Below are 17,404 nucleotides of genomic sequence, written 5' to 3' on the forward strand. Positions count from 1 at the left end.
CGACTGTCTCGCGCTCTCTATAAGCACCGTTCCTCTCTGTTCTTTGAACCCTTGCCCTTTCCCCCGGACCGAAGACGCAACACACTGCCCCGCCAAGATGTCGTTGACAAATTGTCGGTTCTACGAGGAGAAGTACCCGGAGGTGGACAGCTATGTCATGGTCAACGTGAAGCAGGTAGGTATCTCCACAACCGGTTTGGCGGTCTCGTCTAATTCCGTGAACCTGGTAGATCGCCGAGATGGGCGCATACGTCAAGCTGCTCGAGTACGACAACATCGACGGGATGATCCTGCTCTCCGAACTTTCGCGAAGACGTATCCGCAGTATCCAGAAGCTGATCCGCATTGGGCGCAACGAGGTGGTGATTGTTCTGCGTGTCGACAAGGAGAAGGGTTACATCGATCTGTCGAAGCGTCGTGTCTCGCCCGAGGACGTGGTCAAGTGTGAAGAGCGGTACAACAAGAGCAAGGCGGTGCACTCCATTATGCGCCACGTCGCCGAGGCCTCCCAGGTGCCCCTTGAGACCCTATACCAGCAGATCAGCTGGCCATTGAACCGGAAATACGGTCACTCGCACGACGCCTTCAAGCGGTCCATCACGTAGGTCTATCCCAACCTTGCCCGCGAACACCCCTAACAGGAATTTTCTAGGAACCCGGAAGTGTGGAAGGATATCGAGTTCCCCAGCGAAGCCGTGAAGAAGGAGCTGCAGCAGTACATCAGCAAAAAGCTCACCCCGCACCCCACCAAGGTCCGTGCCGATATTGAAGTGACCTGTTTCGGCTACGAGGGCATCGACGCCGTGAAGGAGGCCCTGCGCACCGCCGAAGTGGAAAACACCGCCGAAAACCAGATCATGGTTCGGCTGGTGGCCCCACCGCTGTACGTTCTGACCAGCCAGTGCCTGGACAAGAACCAGGGTATTCAAATGCTGGAGGCTGCGATCGAGCGGATCGCGGCCAACATCAAGGGCGCCAACGGCAACTGCTCTGTCAAGATGGCGCCCAAGGCCGTTACCGAGCACGACGAAGCCGTTCTCCAGGAGCTCATGGAGAAGCGCGAGCGCGAGAACATGGAGGTCAGCGGCGACGAGAGTCAGTCGGAGAGCGACGAGGGTGTTCCCGAGTAAAGGCTGCGCGGGACTCGGAGTCGCGGGGCATCTCTTTTTTTAGCATTGGGGGGAGGGAAAACAAAACCATCGGAGGAGGAAGATAGAAAAAAGTCTTTGCACTTTGACGCGAGCAACCCGCCCTTCAGTCCGGGCAGCCTGCCTGCACTTTGGGCCTGGGGATGACGAAGCCCTCATCCGCCAGCGCTGGCCGAACAGAGTGCCGGCTGTGGTCCATCCACTTCTGATGTACATATGTTGTGATGCAACTGAAACGTTTCAATGCCTGTGATACTTCATGATCGTAGTTCATCGTATTCGTATACATAGCCTAACAGGCGGTGAATCGGATCGCAGATCTCATTACAATTGTTTGGGGCCGATCGGACTTCCGTTCCCCTCCCATCTTTCCGCTTCGTCGGTCTTCTTGCAACATCCCCTATTATCGCCCAGCTTGTCTTTTTGACCGGAACAATGGGCCATTGGAGAGACCTCTTCACCACCGACACTCGCCGCACGCGCCATCGCGCCCAGGTCGAGCGCCGTCGCCGTACGTCATCGGAAAATAAACACCGCCCTGAAATTCACCCATGACGCAACTAACGAGATCGCAGTGCTCCCCGCGTACGCCGGCGACGAGCCGCAACCATCGCAGTCTTCCAAGGAGATTGCCAAGGTTGCGCTTCGGCTGAGATACCAGATTGAACAGGTTATCGCCTGCGAGGTGCAAGAAAGCAGCCTCACCAATCCCAATAGCACGCTCATCACGCCGGCTGTGGTTGAGACGGCTAAGCGGGCTGGCGGGGAGGACTACAAAGCCTGTGTGGTTTATTGTCTTCTCGTTTGTCTGCGCTGGTTCAATATCCAGGCGTCAATTGAGCTGTGGGATGCGGATCTTCATGAGATGCGCGCTCTGGCCTGTGAGGTCATTGCGAAGCAAATGTAAGATTCCCCGCCTTCGTTTGGAACATGAAAAATTAATAGCATAGACAGAATTGAAGAGGAGCAAGACCAAGAGTATCTGCTCAAAGAGATCTTGCTCAAGCGATACTCGATTTTCGTTGAGGGCTTCGAAACTGACCCTGCCAATGTCATTGAGCGGTCAGTCGACCTCCACGCGTTGCGAATAATCGGATCTGCTGGATATCAGAAATGTATTCAATACCTCTGGCGTGGCTGGATCTGCCAGGAAGATGGCAATCCAACCAACTTCGTTGCGTACGAGGACAAGGATAACATCGACTATTGGGTTCACTTTCATCCTGACCGCATGAGGACGCCGGTTTACCAGAATATCTGCCAGATACTTTTCTCCCTGATCTACCTGGCCATCTACACGGCTGTAATCAACACTGTGAATCCAACTGGTGATCTTGATGTAGCGGAAGGTATTCTCTACGGAATGACTCTTGCATTCATCTGTGACGAAGCAGTGAAGTTCTGGAAAATCGGATTCAATTACCTTGAATTTTGGAATGCATTCAACTCAACTCTATACACTCTGCTGGCTGTTTCATTCGTCTTGCGCATTGTGGCTCTAGCGCACTCGCCTTCCGCCAATGACGAAAACAGACAACTGTACAACACGCTCAGCTACAACTTTTTGGCGTTTGCAGGCCCGATGTTCTGGATCCGCATGATGCTCTACCTGGACTCCTTCAAGTTTTTCGGGGCCATGTTCGTCGTCCTTCGCGTGATGATGAAAGAGAGCTTGATTTTCTTCGCGCTTCTCTTCGTTGTTTTGGCCGGTTTCTTCCAGGCTTTCATTGGAATGGCCCAGGTTGATGCTGATGTTCCCATGTCCAGAGCTATCATCCAGGGCATGGCAAATAGTGTCATGCAGAGCCCTGAGTTTGAGACATTCCAAAGTTTTGCGTTTCCCTTTGGCATTATTCTCTACTATGTTTTCAACTTCATTGTCATGATCAGTATGTTTTCTTCTATTTTCTTTCTATGCTATCAACTAATCCCCGCTAGTTCTTCTCAACATTCTCATTGCGCTCTACAACAGCGCATACGAGGATATATCCGGCAATGCCACGGACGAGTACATGGCCATCTTCGCGCAAAAGACCATGCAGTTCGTCCGTGCCCCAGACGAGAATGTATTCATCCCACGTAGGTATTCCTCCTCCCCAAACAAACCATTACCACTAACCCTTTCTAGCATTCAACCTTCTGGAAATCCTGTTCCTAGTCGCCCCATTTGAATGGTGGCTAACGCGCGAATACTACGCCAAACTGAACGAGATCATCATGGGCATAATTTACTCGCCCCTTCTCTTCCTGACCGCCTGGCTCGAAACCCGGGAAGCGTATCGGATCCGCTGGAACCGCAGCCGAGGCGAGGAGGATGATGACTCCACGCAGGAGTGGGAGCATGTAGCTGAGGATGTGGACTTTGATCTGGATGATAACTGGAAGCTACAGGTTAGCGAGTCGAAACCCGATATCAAAACTGATACTACGGCGCTGGAGATTCAGCAGCTCAGGGAGCAGGTTAAGGCGTTGACGGAGATGGTTAAGGCTATGGGACAGGAGAATGGTGGGAAGTGATCTGGGCCTATTTGTTGCAGAGTATCAAGCTAGTTTGTTTTGAGTGTTCTAAATCCATTGATAATTTTCTTGTGTCTGAATATTTTGGTAAGAAGCGAGATGGTATAGCTGTAAGGTTGGCGTGTGAGAGGAAAGTTGCCAAGAGATGATAGCATGGGAGGTCGCCAGGCAGGTATTCCTAGGCGACAATATCATTAGGACTCAAGGGTGACTTCGAATTCCCTAGCAAGAACAACACACCAGGAAGTATAATAATATCAGGTCTTTTTGCGACCATCCACCGCGACCATCCACCGCGACCATCCACCATCAGCATCCATATACTTCGAAATACTTCTAGTCCCGTGCACGTCCCTTATCGATACCTCTTACATAATCCGGCAGATGGTCCGTGCGCTCGGCGGCGAATCCAATTAATCTCTCTCGTGGCTTCTTCGTGGTGTTTTGCTCATCCTTCTTTTTTTCCCGTTCGTTGTTGGAGGGTCATTTTCTTCATTTCGCGTGTGTGTTGGACCCCTGAGTGTGGTCCTCCAAGCGCCACCATGTGAGTTCATTCATTGCACAGACACGACATCAACTAACCCATTCCTTCAGGGTCAAACTGGCCGACGACCCCCAGATCCAATATGCGTCCCTGCACAACCCTCTCCCGCTGCAGCTGCACACATATGTGTGGCCCTTCCTGATAATCTGGCCTATCTTCTTCGGCTTCTACCTCTCTCCGGAGCGCTATGATACCTACATCCAGGGCCAGGAATGGACCTTCGTCTGGAGCGGGTCCATCATCACGGCCCAGTCCCTCCTATGGCTGATGACCAAGTGGAACATCAACATCAACGCCCTGTTCACCACAATCAAGGCGAAGTCTATCGACTCTGCCAAGTTGATCAAAGTGATCCCCATCACCAATGCCGGCACCGCGGAGATCTGCCCCCTGATCCATGACAACACCGCTGGAAAGAAGACCATCTCGTTCCTGTTCCAGAAGCGCCGATTTCTGTTCTACCCCGACCGCCGCTCTTTCGCGCCATTGTCCTATGTCCTCGATGCGGAACCCAAGCCCGCCCTCAGCTACTTCCAGGAGAGCCAGGGCTTGGCAACCAACGCCGACATTGAACGTGTGCAACACCACTATGGAGACAACACCTTTGACATCCCCGTCCCCTCGTTTATCGAGCTCTTCCAGGAGCATGCCGTGGCGCCATTCTTCGTTTTCCAGATATTCTGTGTTGGACTGTGGATGCTGGACGAATACTGGTATTACTCGTTGTTCACGCTGTTTATGCTGGTGGTTTTCGAAAGTACGGTTGTTTGGCAGCGCCAGAGGACTCTTAATGAGTTCCGTGGAATGAGCATCAAGCCGTACGATGTTTGGGTGTACCGCAATCGCAAGTGGCAAGAAATTACCAGCGACAAGCTTCTCCCCGGCGATCTGATGTCTGTCAATCGCACCAAGGAGGACAGTGGTGTGGCCTGTGACATTCTTCTGGTCGAGGGCAGCGTGATCGTGAACGAGGCCATGCTTTCTGGCGAGAGCACACCTCTCCTGAAAGACTCGGTCCAGCTTCGGCCCGGTACTGACTTGATTGAACCCGACGGGTTGGACAAGAACTCGTTTGTCCACGGAGGAACCAAGGTCCTGCAGATCACCCACCCGAACGCGAACGGAGAAGAGACTCCTAAGAACATGGCCACTGGTATCACCATGCCCCCGGACAATGGTGCTCTGGGAGTGGTTGTCAAGACTGGGTTTGAAACCAGCCAAGGCAGTCTTGTGCGCACCATGATCTATTCCACCGAACGTGTTTCCGCCAACAACGTCGAAGCCCTGCTGTTTATCCTCTTCCTTTTGATTTTCGCTGTCGCCGCTTCGTGGTACGTGTGGCAAGAGGGTGTGTCGAAGGACCGCAAGCGGTCGAAGCTGTTGTTGGATTGTGTCCTCATCGTCACGAGCGTCGTTCCCCCGGAGCTTCCCATGGAACTGAGTCTAGCGGTCAACACCAGTCTGGCAGCCCTGAGTAAATTTGCCATCTTCTGCACTGAACCATTCCGTATCCCCTTCGCTGGCCGTGTGGACGTTGCGTGCTTTGATAAGACCGGTACTTTGACTGGCGAAGACCTCGTCGTGGACGGCATCGCGGGCTTGACTCTGGGTCAAGCCGGTGCCGCTGTGCAACCAGACGGTGCTCATACCGAATTAGGAAAGGCAACGGCTGTTGGTCCTGACACGACTCTTGTGCTGGCTAGTGCCCATGCCCTTGTGAAATTGGATGAGGGTGAGGTTGTTGGTGACCCCATGGAAAAAGCCACTTTGGAGTGGCTTGGCTGGACTCTGGGCAAGAAGGATATCCTTACCTGCAAGGGCGTTGCCCCAACTGTCGGTTCGCGTCCTGTTGAGTCAGTTCAGATCAAGCGCCGCTTCCAGTTTTCGTCTGCCCTCAAACGCCAAAGCACCATCGCTACCGTCACCTCGACTGATCGGAAGACTTCCAAGAAGAGCAAGGCAACCTTCGTCGGCGTCAAGGGTGCTCCCGAAACCATTCGGGGCATGTTGGTCAACACGCCGCCTCACTACGAAGAAACTTTTAAGTACTTTACTCGCAACGGCGCTCGTGTCCTCGCCCTGGCCTACAAGTATCTCTCCACGGAATCCGAACTCTCTCAAGGTCGCATCAACGATTATACTCGAGAGAATATCGAGTCGGAGCTGTCCTTTGCCGGTTTCCTTGTTCTGCAATGCCCTCTGAAGGAGGACGCCATTAGCTCTGTTCGCATGCTGAATGAGAGCAGTCACCGTGTTGTTATGATTACTGGTGACAACCCGCTGACTGCTGTGCACGTCGCCCGTCAAGTCGAAATCGTGGATCGGGAGGTGGTTATCCTGGATGCTCCCGAACATGACAATTCAGGCACCAAGCTGGTTTGGCGCACTATCGATGACAAGCTCAACACCCCCGTGGATCCCACTCAACCTCTGGACCCGGAGATCTTGAATAACAAGGACATCTGTATCACTGGATATGCCCTCGCAAAATTCAAGGGTCAAAAGGCTCTCCCCGATCTGCTTCGCCATACCTGGGTCTATGCCCGCGTGTCTCCCAAGCAGAAGGAAGATATTCTCCTCGGATTGAAGGATGCTGGCTACACCACTCTGATGTGTGGTGATGGCACGAACGACGTTGGTGCCTTGAAGCAGGCTCATGTCGGTGTTGCTCTTCTGAATGGCTCGCCCGATGACCTGGTCAAGATCGCCGATCACTACCGGACCACCAAGATGAAAGAGCTGTACGAGAAGCAGTGTAGCATGATGCAACGATTCAACCAGCCCGCGCCTCCAGTGCCTGCTCAGATCGCTCACCTCTATCCGCCTGGCCCCAGCAACCCGCACTACGAAAAGGCTATTGAAAGAGAGGCGCAGAAAAAGGGATCCGCTTCTGCTACCGCTGCCGGTAACGCCGAGCAGATCCCGACTATCACCTCTCCCGGCGCTCAGGCCTTGCAACAGTCTTCCTCGACCATGACTCCTCAACAGCAGAGACATCAACAGGCTTCTGTTGCTGCAGCTGGTCTTGCGGACAAGCTTACCTCGTCCATGTTGGAGCAGGAGCTGGATGATAGCGAGCCCCCCACCATCAAGCTAGGCGACGCGTCTGTGGCCGCCCCGTTCACGAGCAAGCTGGCCAACGTTATCGCTATCCCAAACATTCTCCGTCAAGGCCGTTGCACTCTAGTGGCTACGATCCAGATGTACAAGATTCTGGCGCTGAACTGTCTGATCAGTGCGTACAGTCTTAGTGTCATCTACTTGGATGGGATCAAGTTTGGCGACGGTCAGGTTACCATCAGCGGTATGCTGATGAGTGTGTGTTTCTTGTCCATCTCTCGCGCAAAGGTATTGTTGTCTCGCCTCTTTTCTATATTGCACCTGCTAATAGTTTATAGTCTGTCGAGGGTCTATCCAAGGAACGCCCGCAGCCAAACATTTTCAACGTGTACATTATCGGATCCGTTCTTGGACAATTCGCGATCCACATTGTGACTCTGATCTATTTGTCAAACTACGTCTATTCGATTGAGCCGTATGTGACAATTTTTTTTCCTTCTGAACCATCCACTAACCTTTCCCAGGAGACAAAGCGACGTCGACCTCGAGGGCGAGTTCGAGCCATCCCTGCTCAACAGCGCGATCTACCTGCTGCAGCTGATCCAACAAATCTCCACCTTCTCAATCAACTACCAGGGCCGTCCCTTCCGCGAGTCCATCCGCGAAAACAAGGCCATGTACTGGGGCCTCGTCGCCGCGTCGGGTGTGGCATTCTCCTGTGCGACGGAGTTTATCCCGGAGATCAACGAGAAGCTGCGCCTGGTCCCCTTCAGCAATGAGTTCAAGCTCACCTTGACCGTGCTGATGATCTTCGATTACGGTGGCTGCTGGGTAATCGAGAACGTCCTCAAGAACCTTTTCAGTGACTTCCGTCCCAAGGATATCGCTGTCCGCCGTCCTGACCAGCTGAAGCGCGAGGCTGATCGCAAGGCCCAGGAGCAGATCGAGGCTGAGGCGAAGCAGGAGGCGCAACGGAAGGTTTAGTTTGACGATAGCGAGAGGTTTGGGTGTACGAGTAGGTGATGAGTATACATAGAACCAGGGTGGATTCTGTTTGTTGTTGTTTGGTTTGGTGAGACGGACGGTTCATAGAAATGTCCATGTCGACCAGATATGATGAATTTAATACATGGCTTTTTTTGTCAATGCTCTTGCTTGTAGATCTCAGTTATGTAACAGTGTATAATCTATGAAAGGAATGCTTTCTTGTCTCTATTATCTCTATTCAGTATCTTCCAGTAACCGCCCAACCTTTGTCGGAGGGAGCACCGGAAGCTCCACTGGACCCGGTACTGAATTTTGAGTCCAGTAGACAATCCCATGTCGCAACCAGGCCGCATATGTGCCCGGCACAATATCAACGCCCGGGTTGTCCCGCCACAGCGAGCCGAGAGTAACTTTGCTAACACGTAGGATAAGGCCATGCGCAAGCTTGAACCCGAAGCTGCGCGACAGACAACCCTCAACGATCTCGCGGGCTTGTCTTTGTTCATCGGATTCTTGTTCCCCGTCTTTGGGCAGAGAGAGCGACATGAGATCAAATGCCCTTTGTCCATCCCATGCCGTGAACTCGTTGATGAGCTGCGCTCCTTCGATGAACTCGATGGCGTATACATGTGCCACACTATACGCTGGTCCGTCCCAGCTGTCCTGGGCATCAACCAGTCCCATTACTGCCGTGGCCGCCTGGCCCTGGACGATGTAGTCCGTCAGCATGCGGCTCACCTCGTCGGGCCCGATGAAGCTTCCATCGTCGTTGGTGATGGTGAAATCGCCCCCCATCAGGGGTATTCCGCGCAGCAGCGGGCTGGCATGCATTCCATCGGTGCTCGTTTTGCCGCCATCGGCTCCCCAAAGTGCGAGGAGTAGCTTCTGGCAGCGTGCGAACAACGCGTTATCCGGCAGCGCGCCGAGGAAGTAGTTGCATATGCTGTATCTGTCGGTATCGCCGGCGCTATAGCAGAGGACCTCATAGGGGGAGTCCGGATTGGCAATGGTCTCATTCCATAGTTTATCCAGGTCGCCAATCTGCATCATCCCCACGTCCGCGTAGACGCCGCCATGCTGCAGGAGCAGCGGCCAGCGCACAAGGTCTGAAGTATGCTGTAGTGCGTAGGCACCGGTAATGGTCTCATCGATAAAACAGCGCGGGAATAGGGCTGGATCAGTGACATCTAGGAAGTTCCCGACATTGCTTTTCGACCCTGTTCGGCGGTCCATGATGCGAATCGTCCACCCTTGCTTAGTGAACCGGCGGTGCCATGCACGTACATTGCGCTGTGTGTACGGATGCATGTGCTCGTAGCCTGAGTGCCAAAAGAACCAAATGTTCTTGACGCCCGTGACTGGCGGGGGGTGCAGCAGATCAAAGTCGATGTCTGCATCGGGGCGAAGGTCGAGTAATTCCGAGGAGATGGCATGCACCTCAGAGGGAAGGGGATATTCCATGGTTAAGATAGAAGTAGAAGTAGAAGTGGAGGTGGTATTAGTATTAGATGCAAGCATACGCTGTTGTAAAAACCCAATGGCTGTTGAATTGATATCGCTAACCGTGTGGTGGTCTTGCTCTTATAATCTTAGGAAGCTTGATTAGAGTAAGCCAATCACAATAATGGGTCAGGGTGAGTGAGCGTGAGTCAAGTCAAACCATATCCACTTGCTCAGCCTCCACGGAATAGCTAAGCCATTTTAGGAAGGTGTGTACAGAAGACGATATCTTAGTCGCAAAGCGCCCCAGCTCGTACAAAAATAGGTGTACATATTTACTACGGGAGAGGATGTACACCTATTATTGTACGAGTTAAGGGCAGATTTTGTGTGGCCGGGACTCGGGAGACCTTTGTGAAAGGATGAGTACCTAGCCTGCCATAGTACCTACTATGAGAGATCGTGTACACCTAATTTTCTAAGAATTGAGTTTGAGGGCAGACTCTGGATGGCCGGGAGGCCTTTGTGGGATAGGGGGCACTTAGTCAGTCTACCATACAAATTAACGTTACTACGTGGTACGATGTACTAACCAATTTCAGACCATTAGATAATATTTCTGCCAGCAAAACGATAGGCTATATAGTTGTGGCCGCCTTGCGACTATCGTCGCGCGTATAGGTATGTCTCAGATAGGGCTCGGAAAATAAAATGGAGAGAAGAGAGGGTACTTTTCATTAAGGCTTAACAGATACAAGGCTTTTGCCAATGATAATGCTACTTTTTGCCTCGGCGTGTCATTGCCCCGAAAGAGCAACAGGCGTTGATCATTGAGATCAATGTCATCTCTCCCTCTCACACTCCTCGATGACTTGTCCTCTTTCAATTGCAAGTAAATTCCGCTCTTCGTCTTTTCCTTAAACATTGCGTATTATTATTACATATATTTTTGTCACCATTGAATCATTCACCGCATCGCTCGCAAACCCCACTTTATGATCTCATCGCGGATACTTCTCCGTCTGCGTCGTCGCTCACTTCTTACTCTACACACTCACAGCGCAAGACTATCATCCAGCATGACCGCCAAACTGAGTCTACAGTCAAAATATCGACTGCAATCGGGCCATGAGATTCCGGTTGTAGGATATGGGGTGAGTACTTGAATCCAGATGGCCATGGATCGCTTTCAAGGAATTTATTTGCATTTTATCGTCTGCAGTTCCTATATGATCGCTAATGTTACTCTGTGCAATAGGTCTATATGATGTACGTCGATCTCACTCTTCCTCTTTCTTGACTCTCAACTAAACCTAGCTAGTCCCCAATCTTCAACGGAGAAGCCTACTCTCGAAGCATTGAAAGCTGGATTCCGCCATGTACGCATCTGTCCTTCCACTCACCATCTCAATTTTAACGTTCCAAATCAGATCGACTCCGCAATCATGTACCGCAACGAAAAAGCATGCGGCAAGGCCATCGGGAACTCGGGACTCGATCGCTCCGAGATCTTCTTCACGACCAAGATCCCTCCTGGGTCTATGGGGTATGAGCGGACTAAGAGGGCTATTGATGGAAGTCTTCGCGAGGCGGGACAGGAATACTTCGATCTGTGCGTCCACGCGCGGTTTACCTCCCATATACATACCGAGTCCGGTACTTGCTGTGGGGGGAATACAGCCCAGCTAACCCCAACAGGATCCTCATTCACGCACCCTACGGTGGCAAAGAAGTCCGCCTAGGCTCATGGCGCGCATTGGCCGAAGCCCAAAAAGCAGGCAAGACCAAATCCATCGGCGTCTCCAACTACGGCATCCATCACCTCGAAGAACTAGAATCCTACATCCAATCCGGTGGCGGCGGCCAAATCGATGTTGGCCAGTACGAGCTGCACCCGTGGCTCGACCACTCGGATATCACGGCGTGGCTGCAGCAACGCAAGATCGTGGTCGAGGCGTACTCGCCTCTTGCGCATGGGACGCGGTTTGATGAGGAGGTGCTGCACAGTATCGGGAAGAAGTATGGAAAGTCGCCGGCGCAGGTCCTTGTTCGGTGGAGTTTGCAGATGGTGAGTCCTTAATTCCTCATTATCAAGATCAAAATATGTGTTGATTGGCGGCTTATCAGGGATTCGTACCGCTGCCCAAATCGGTGACCCCGCAGCGCATCCGGGAGAACGCGGACGTGTTCGATTTCGAGCTGGACGCGCAGGATATGAAGATGTTGGATACGGGGGAGTATTCGCCAACAGACTGGGATCCAACGGTGGACGATGATTAGTAGTAGGAGAGTAGACAAATAGAGTAGAACAGAGTGGAGTGATTTATCGGATTTGTCAGGTCCCGCGGGGAATTTCAACTTTCTTTCCTTTTCTCTCCCTCCCACCCTCACCTCAGTAATAACACGCCACCATGAAGTTGATCCTGTCCACCTCGTAAGTCTCTTCATCCTCTCATTTGTCCGGCAACTAATTCCCTCTCGAAGCAATATCATGAAAGGCGGCCGGCCGTCCGTCATCCGCCAGCCCCCGACCCAGAAATCCAACATCGAGCTGATCAACTCGCTGCACTCCAATTTCCTTGCCTCGCAACAGCCCGACACGAACGGTGAAGCAAATACAAACGGCAGCACCAACGGATTCCATCCCCCACCCTCTACCGCCTGGACCCTCCAGACCGACGACGCCCTCTACATCCCCGCGATCGATTTCTCGCAGCCCGGGCTGGCGGAGGAGCGTGACCAGTACGACATTACGGTGAAACTGTTCTATCTACCGGGCATACCTGCGTCAAGACGCTGCGCGCATACAAGGGAGGCGATTGATTTGGTATTGAAGGAGCTACATGTGAAATCGATTGACCTGCTCATCGTGTCGTTTCCCGGCATCTTGTTCGATGCCGATGATGACAGCGAGGAAGAGGAGAGCAGTTCCGATAAAGAGGCCGATGACTTTGACAGCATGGTGCAGACATGGCGGGTCCTAGAGTCGCTTCAGGAGAAAGGCATGATTGCGCAGCTGGGCGTGGCGGAATTTGGCAGTGAGCGGCTAGCACGGTTCTTGCCTCATACCAAGGTCAAACCCTCAGTCGACCAGATCAATCTGAAAGACTGCTGCGTTGTGCCCAAATCCCTGATTCTGTATGCCAAGCAGGAGCACATCCAGCTGTTGACTCATAACGACTGCAATGATATCCTCCCCCTAGGCACCACCCGCGAGCTTCTGGGGCCTGTCGACAAAGGTGCCGGCATTCTCGCCTCTTCGCCGGACGCAAAAGACGGCATCCAGGGGGACGTCGAGCCGCAGTGGGTCGTCAAGTACACGGCGGTGGTCAAGGACCGCGGTGTGGTCGAGAACAAGGGATATTTCGCTCTGGCGGATGTCGGCACATGCGTCAAGGCCCGGTCATAGGGTGTTTCTTTTCCTTTTTCTTGTCTTTTGCTGAGCGCGGCGTTTGTTTGTGGTTTTTTTGCTTCTTCGAAATACATATCCCAAATGCATTCAGATGGAATTGTCCCCATTTATCCAAGCATGCTCCTCTTGCGACCTCTCAATCGCACCTCCTCCAGCCTCTTCAGCGCTGAGACAGCACCCTTGTAGCTCTCCCGGTATCCCTGTAGAAGGGAATCGAACAACGGCTCCGTCCGCGGATGGGTGCTCCCGATCGCGCGTTCCATGACATACAGATCCACAGCGCGGTCCTCGTCCTGGGTACTCTGCGATGCCAGCCCGAAATCAATGAGGACGATCTTTCCCTCCATCGACACCGAATCATTTGCCTCTGATTCCCCCTCAAATGGCTGCAGCATGAGATTGCTGGTTGTCAAATCCCCATGCACAACACCGGCCTTATGCAAAGCGCCAATCGTCTCCCCCATCCGTCTCATTAGCCCACGCACCCGATTCTCCTCCGATATCCGCATCGTCTCCTCCATGTGGATTTGGGTCTTCATCCACGCCTCCCACTGCTCCAGTACAACGCGCACAACAGGTCCCTCAATCCACTCCATAAGCAGCCAAGCCCCTCCCCACGAGGTCTCCTCGCCGCCTTGTCCCTCACAGTCCAGGGCCAGAACCGCAGGCACGCTGACGCCCTCTTTGACGAGTTTCACGAGGCATCGCGCTTCTTGCACGATGCGGCTGCGTGTGAGCCGGCGGTCGAGGATTGGATGACGGTAGGGTTTTGTGGGGCGGATTTTGAGGGCCGCGGGCGTAGATGGGTCGAGGGAGGTGGTTTTGTAGAGGTGTGCTTCGGCACCTTGGGTGAGAAGGGTTGGTGGGGGATTGGTGTTGGTGAAGGGCGCGGGGAGCGGTGGGGGTTTGTATTCGTCAAGGATGGCCATGGTGGTTGAATGAAGGGATTGTGGATTGTGAATGGCGCAGATTAGAAAAGTGGTCGAATCAATGGTTGGTGTGGATGGACGTGAAGATGGTGAGTGCAGGACAGAGGGAAATTCTATGGTGGGGCAGAAGATAAGCGTCACGAATCATGCTGAGCCTCTGTCCGTATACTTGGGCATCACTTCTATGTGCACCAAGCAGAATGACGGATAATTCAACTGGCTTGTCGTATTTTCCTCGCTAGAATCTCATAGTGCATCTTGAAATAGCCCCGCCTCTCTTCCTGCTACACGTAGAAAGACCAAATTGGAAGCTAACTAAATGCTCGGTGTTCAAAGACTTGACTCGGCATTTGCATAGCAACACTAGCATGTCCAAATCCCGATCTCGTTGCATTCTGACGCTCGATGATCATGCTTCTCAAACACTTTCCAGGCATTATTTCCAACTACAAGGACACAAGGGCACCCAAAACACCGGTCATTACAATTCCGAAAGAACAACATCCTAACGACCTGAACTGAGCATTAAATTACCAGTCTACAACAGGGATCCTCGGCCCTTCCTCGTCAAAAGCTACATGCGACACTCCACAATGGCGTTGCGAGTGGAGATGATGGTGCGGTGGACAGAAAAGTACCCCAACCTACGCTGCACATCATCGCGGACCGCGATGGTGTTAGCCACGTCAAATCACTCCCTCTGATTCCATCTGCTCGGCCGAATAACGAGCCACCTAGTTGTACATCGGTTGAATCGTGGCTTATCGTATTGACATGGGCTGGTACGACTTGCGCGCCCAGTGGCGTGTGCGGTGATCTGGATGGCGCAACCGTGTGCGGGGCCATATATACTGTTGCCCTTTTCTCCAACAGCAGCATGCTATTTGACCTTCAGAGCATTCACTGAGCATTCACTTCATTATGGCACTAGTGGAAGATCCCCCGGTCCATGATCTGTCGAAGATTAACGCAATTAAGAGCCCTTTGGGTTTGAATGGAACACCAACTGTGACTGTGCAGAATAATGTAGTCAATGATTCTGAGTCGGATAACTCAACGGCACAGCACCAGTTCGAGCTCGAGGAACATCCAATTGATCAAGTGAGGCCTATCAAGGTCGGTATTATCGGTGCCGGCCTTGCTGGTGTTACAGCTGGCGTTATACTGCCGGCGAAACTGCCAGGTCTGGATCTCCGAATTTGGGACAAGAATTCAGACGTGGTATGTGTCTCTTTACAAGTAGCAAGATTTGTGGATGAAAACGACTAACCCACTTTTAGGGCGGAACCTGGTACATCCCCCATATTGGGTTCGAGCTTCTTGAGCTAAACTGACCATTCCCAACAGGTTCGAAAATACATATCCCGGTGTCCGCTGCGATATCCCCGCACATGCCTACCAATCCGGCTTCGCACCCAATACCCAATGGACCGAAGAGTTTGCCCAAGGACACGAAATCAGAGACTATTGGCAGGGAGTGGCGCGGAAGTTTAACGTATACCAATACCTGCGCCTCCAACAAAAAGTCCAAAAAGCAGAGTGGTTAGCAGACGAAGGGAAGTGGAAGGTCACCATTGAGCATGTAGATGGCTCAAATGAGGTAGAGCTTCTCTGCTTGTTATCTTGCGAGATGACTGACTTTTACGGAAGGTCTACGAAGAGAAATTGGATGTCCTCATCAATGCCATTGGTCATTTCAATGCTTGGAAATTGCCGGACTATGAGGGAATCAACCAATACAAGGGTGCACTGTTCCACTCCTCTAACTGGGACCACACCGTCGACTTGACAGGCAAACGAGTGGCTCTTATCGGCAACGGAGCGTCGGGATTGCAAGTTCTTCCCTCGGCCCAGCCAATCGCCAGCCACGTCGACCACTATGCTCGAAATCCCACTTGGATTGCAGACTCATTCGGCGAAACAGCGGGAGTCCGTCGACTGGAGGCCAATCTTTTCACTCCCGCACAGTTGGACTCGTTCAAGGACCCTAAAACGTACCTAGAATACCGTAAGGGGGTTGAAGTCAATTTCTTCCGGCGCTTCGGGTCAATTTTCAAAGATACCCCTGAGAACAATGCCGTGAGAGAGAAATGGACGGAGCTGATGCTGAAGCGCATCGCGGAAAAGCCCGAGCTGGGAGACAAGATCATACCTGACTTCCCACCTAACTGTCGTCGTCCAACCCCTGGTCCAGGCTATCTCGAGGCTTTGACCAAAAGCAACGTTGACTATATTCAAACTCGCATCAAGCGATTTACCGAGACTGGAATTGTTACAGAAGACGGCGTCGAGAGACAAGCAGACATCACTATCTGTGCTACTGGAGCCAACATCGACCACGCGCCGCCCTTCTCTATTATTGCCGACGGCGTGGACCTCAAACAAGCCTGGAAGAAGGACGGTTTGTTCGGGTTTCCTTACACATATATTGGCTTCGCAACACCAGGATTCCCCAATCTTCTCTGGCTCGGCGGACCATTCTCCTCTGGCCACAGCGGCACAGTCCCGAACAACGTCGAAAACCAAGTGACCTACATTGCCAAACTGCTCCGCAAGGTCCGCAGCCAAGGTATCAAGTCTATTGTGCCCACCAAGCAAGCCGCAGATGACTTTGTCGAATACTGTGACAAGTTCTACCCACGCACTGTCTGGTCGGCGAACTGTAGCTCTTGGTATAATGGCGGCCAGCCAGGCGGGAGGATCCATGGCCTGTTCCCTGGAAGTGCTACGCATGCAAATATTATTCGCAGAGAGCCGCGTTGGGAGGATTGGGAGTATACATACATCAACCCCAGTGGGAATCGGTTTGCGTACTTTGGGAATGGTTGGTCGGCAAGGGAGTTGACGCCGGGCGCAAATCTGACGCCGCATCTAAAGCTGCCGGAGGAAGTTGATCTGAAGTCATATATGGAGGGGTGGTGGGATATATAGGTGATAGAATAGTTTCAAGGGGCATGCAAGAATAGTATATAAAGAAGCGAGATACATATCCCAGAACGGTTTCTAGAGTAGGGTGGTGTGCCTCTAAAGCGATTAATTACACAAAGGGAGTTTAATCATAAATAATGATATTGATATGAGCAATCGATAATTTGATGGCCGTAAGCACATAAGAAAACTACTTCATTACTAAATATTTAAAGGTACATCAGCCGTCTAGTTAATTTGCCGTGATATAAGTACCAGAAGGCGTCCAAGTTACATAAAGCTACACCGCACGTCTCACAGCCGTACCGAGTCTGCTTGGGCTACCGCCGCCGGTTTGAGGTCATCACCATTAACTGCAGGCAGGATCCCCGCTGACGAATCAGGGTCCAAGTAAGGCTTCTAATTAGCCGCCAACGGCAAGTGGAGCTCAGCTCGGTGT

At 52.3% G+C, this 17,404-nt stretch overlaps 7 protein-coding genes across 7 annotated transcripts; 5 read left to right on the forward strand and 2 right to left on the reverse strand.

The window, feature by feature from the left end:
• Positions 1-97: 97 nt before the first annotated feature.
• On the forward strand, positions 98-1,130 carry N7510_002492 (translation initiation factor eIF2 subunit alpha; the record flags this gene model as incomplete). The annotated part of the gene is made up of 3 exons (XM_056974419.1): positions 98-175; positions 231-601; positions 653-1,130. The coding sequence occupies 3 exons, from the start codon at positions 98-100 to the stop codon at positions 1,128-1,130; spliced, it is 927 nt and encodes a 308-aa protein (XP_056839536.1).
• Positions 1,131-1,583: 453 nt separating this feature from the next.
• yvc1 (putative potassium ion channel Yvc1) lies at positions 1,584-8,253 on the forward strand (the record flags this gene model as incomplete). Its single annotated transcript, XM_056974420.1, has 8 exons — positions 1,584-1,659; positions 1,724-2,051; positions 2,103-3,037; positions 3,087-3,227; positions 3,277-3,661; positions 4,260-7,557; positions 7,608-7,744; positions 7,794-8,253. The coding sequence occupies 8 exons, from the start codon at positions 1,584-1,586 to the stop codon at positions 8,251-8,253; spliced, it is 5,760 nt and encodes a 1,919-aa protein (XP_056839537.1).
• Positions 8,254-8,490: 237 nt separating this feature from the next.
• N7510_002494 (uncharacterized protein) lies at positions 8,491-9,717 on the reverse strand (the record flags this gene model as incomplete). Its single annotated transcript, XM_056974421.1, has 1 exon — positions 8,491-9,717. One exon carries the CDS (start codon positions 9,715-9,717, stop codon positions 8,491-8,493), a length of 1,227 nt encoding a protein of 408 aa, XP_056839538.1.
• Positions 9,718-10,775: 1,058 nt separating this feature from the next.
• On the forward strand, positions 10,776-11,976 carry N7510_002495 (aldo/keto reductase; the record flags this gene model as incomplete). Its single annotated transcript, XM_056974422.1, has 6 exons — positions 10,776-10,850; positions 10,955-10,965; positions 11,018-11,075; positions 11,127-11,308; positions 11,395-11,764; positions 11,824-11,976. 6 exons carry the CDS (start codon positions 10,776-10,778, stop codon positions 11,974-11,976), a joined length of 849 nt encoding a protein of 282 aa, XP_056839539.1.
• A 131-nt stretch (positions 11,977-12,107) lies between these two features.
• On the forward strand, positions 12,108-13,105 carry N7510_002496 (putative gamma-cysteine synthetase regulatory subunit; the record flags this gene model as incomplete). The annotated part of the gene is made up of 2 exons (XM_056974423.1): positions 12,108-12,130; positions 12,181-13,105. The coding sequence occupies 2 exons, from the start codon at positions 12,108-12,110 to the stop codon at positions 13,103-13,105; spliced, it is 948 nt and encodes a 315-aa protein (XP_056839540.1).
• A 110-nt stretch (positions 13,106-13,215) lies between these two features.
• bud32 (serine/threonine protein kinase BUD32) lies at positions 13,216-14,037 on the reverse strand (the record flags this gene model as incomplete). The annotated part of the gene is made up of 1 exon (XM_056974424.1): positions 13,216-14,037. One exon carries the CDS (start codon positions 14,035-14,037, stop codon positions 13,216-13,218), a length of 822 nt encoding a protein of 273 aa, XP_056839541.1.
• Positions 14,038-14,958: 921 nt separating this feature from the next.
• Positions 14,959-16,968, forward strand: N7510_002498 (flavin-containing monooxygenase; the record flags this gene model as incomplete). The annotated part of the gene is made up of 4 exons (XM_056974425.1): positions 14,959-15,276; positions 15,318-15,328; positions 15,385-15,637; positions 15,688-16,968. 4 exons carry the CDS (start codon positions 14,959-14,961, stop codon positions 16,966-16,968), a joined length of 1,863 nt encoding a protein of 620 aa, XP_056839542.1.
• Between the last annotated feature and the right edge of the window lie 436 nt (positions 16,969-17,404).

This window comes from Penicillium lagena, assembly GCF_028827675.1.
Source record: "Penicillium lagena strain IBT 129212 chromosome Unknown utg000001l_segment0_segment0, whole genome shotgun sequence".
NCBI lineage: Eukaryota > Fungi > Ascomycota > Eurotiomycetes > Eurotiales > Aspergillaceae > Penicillium > Penicillium lagena.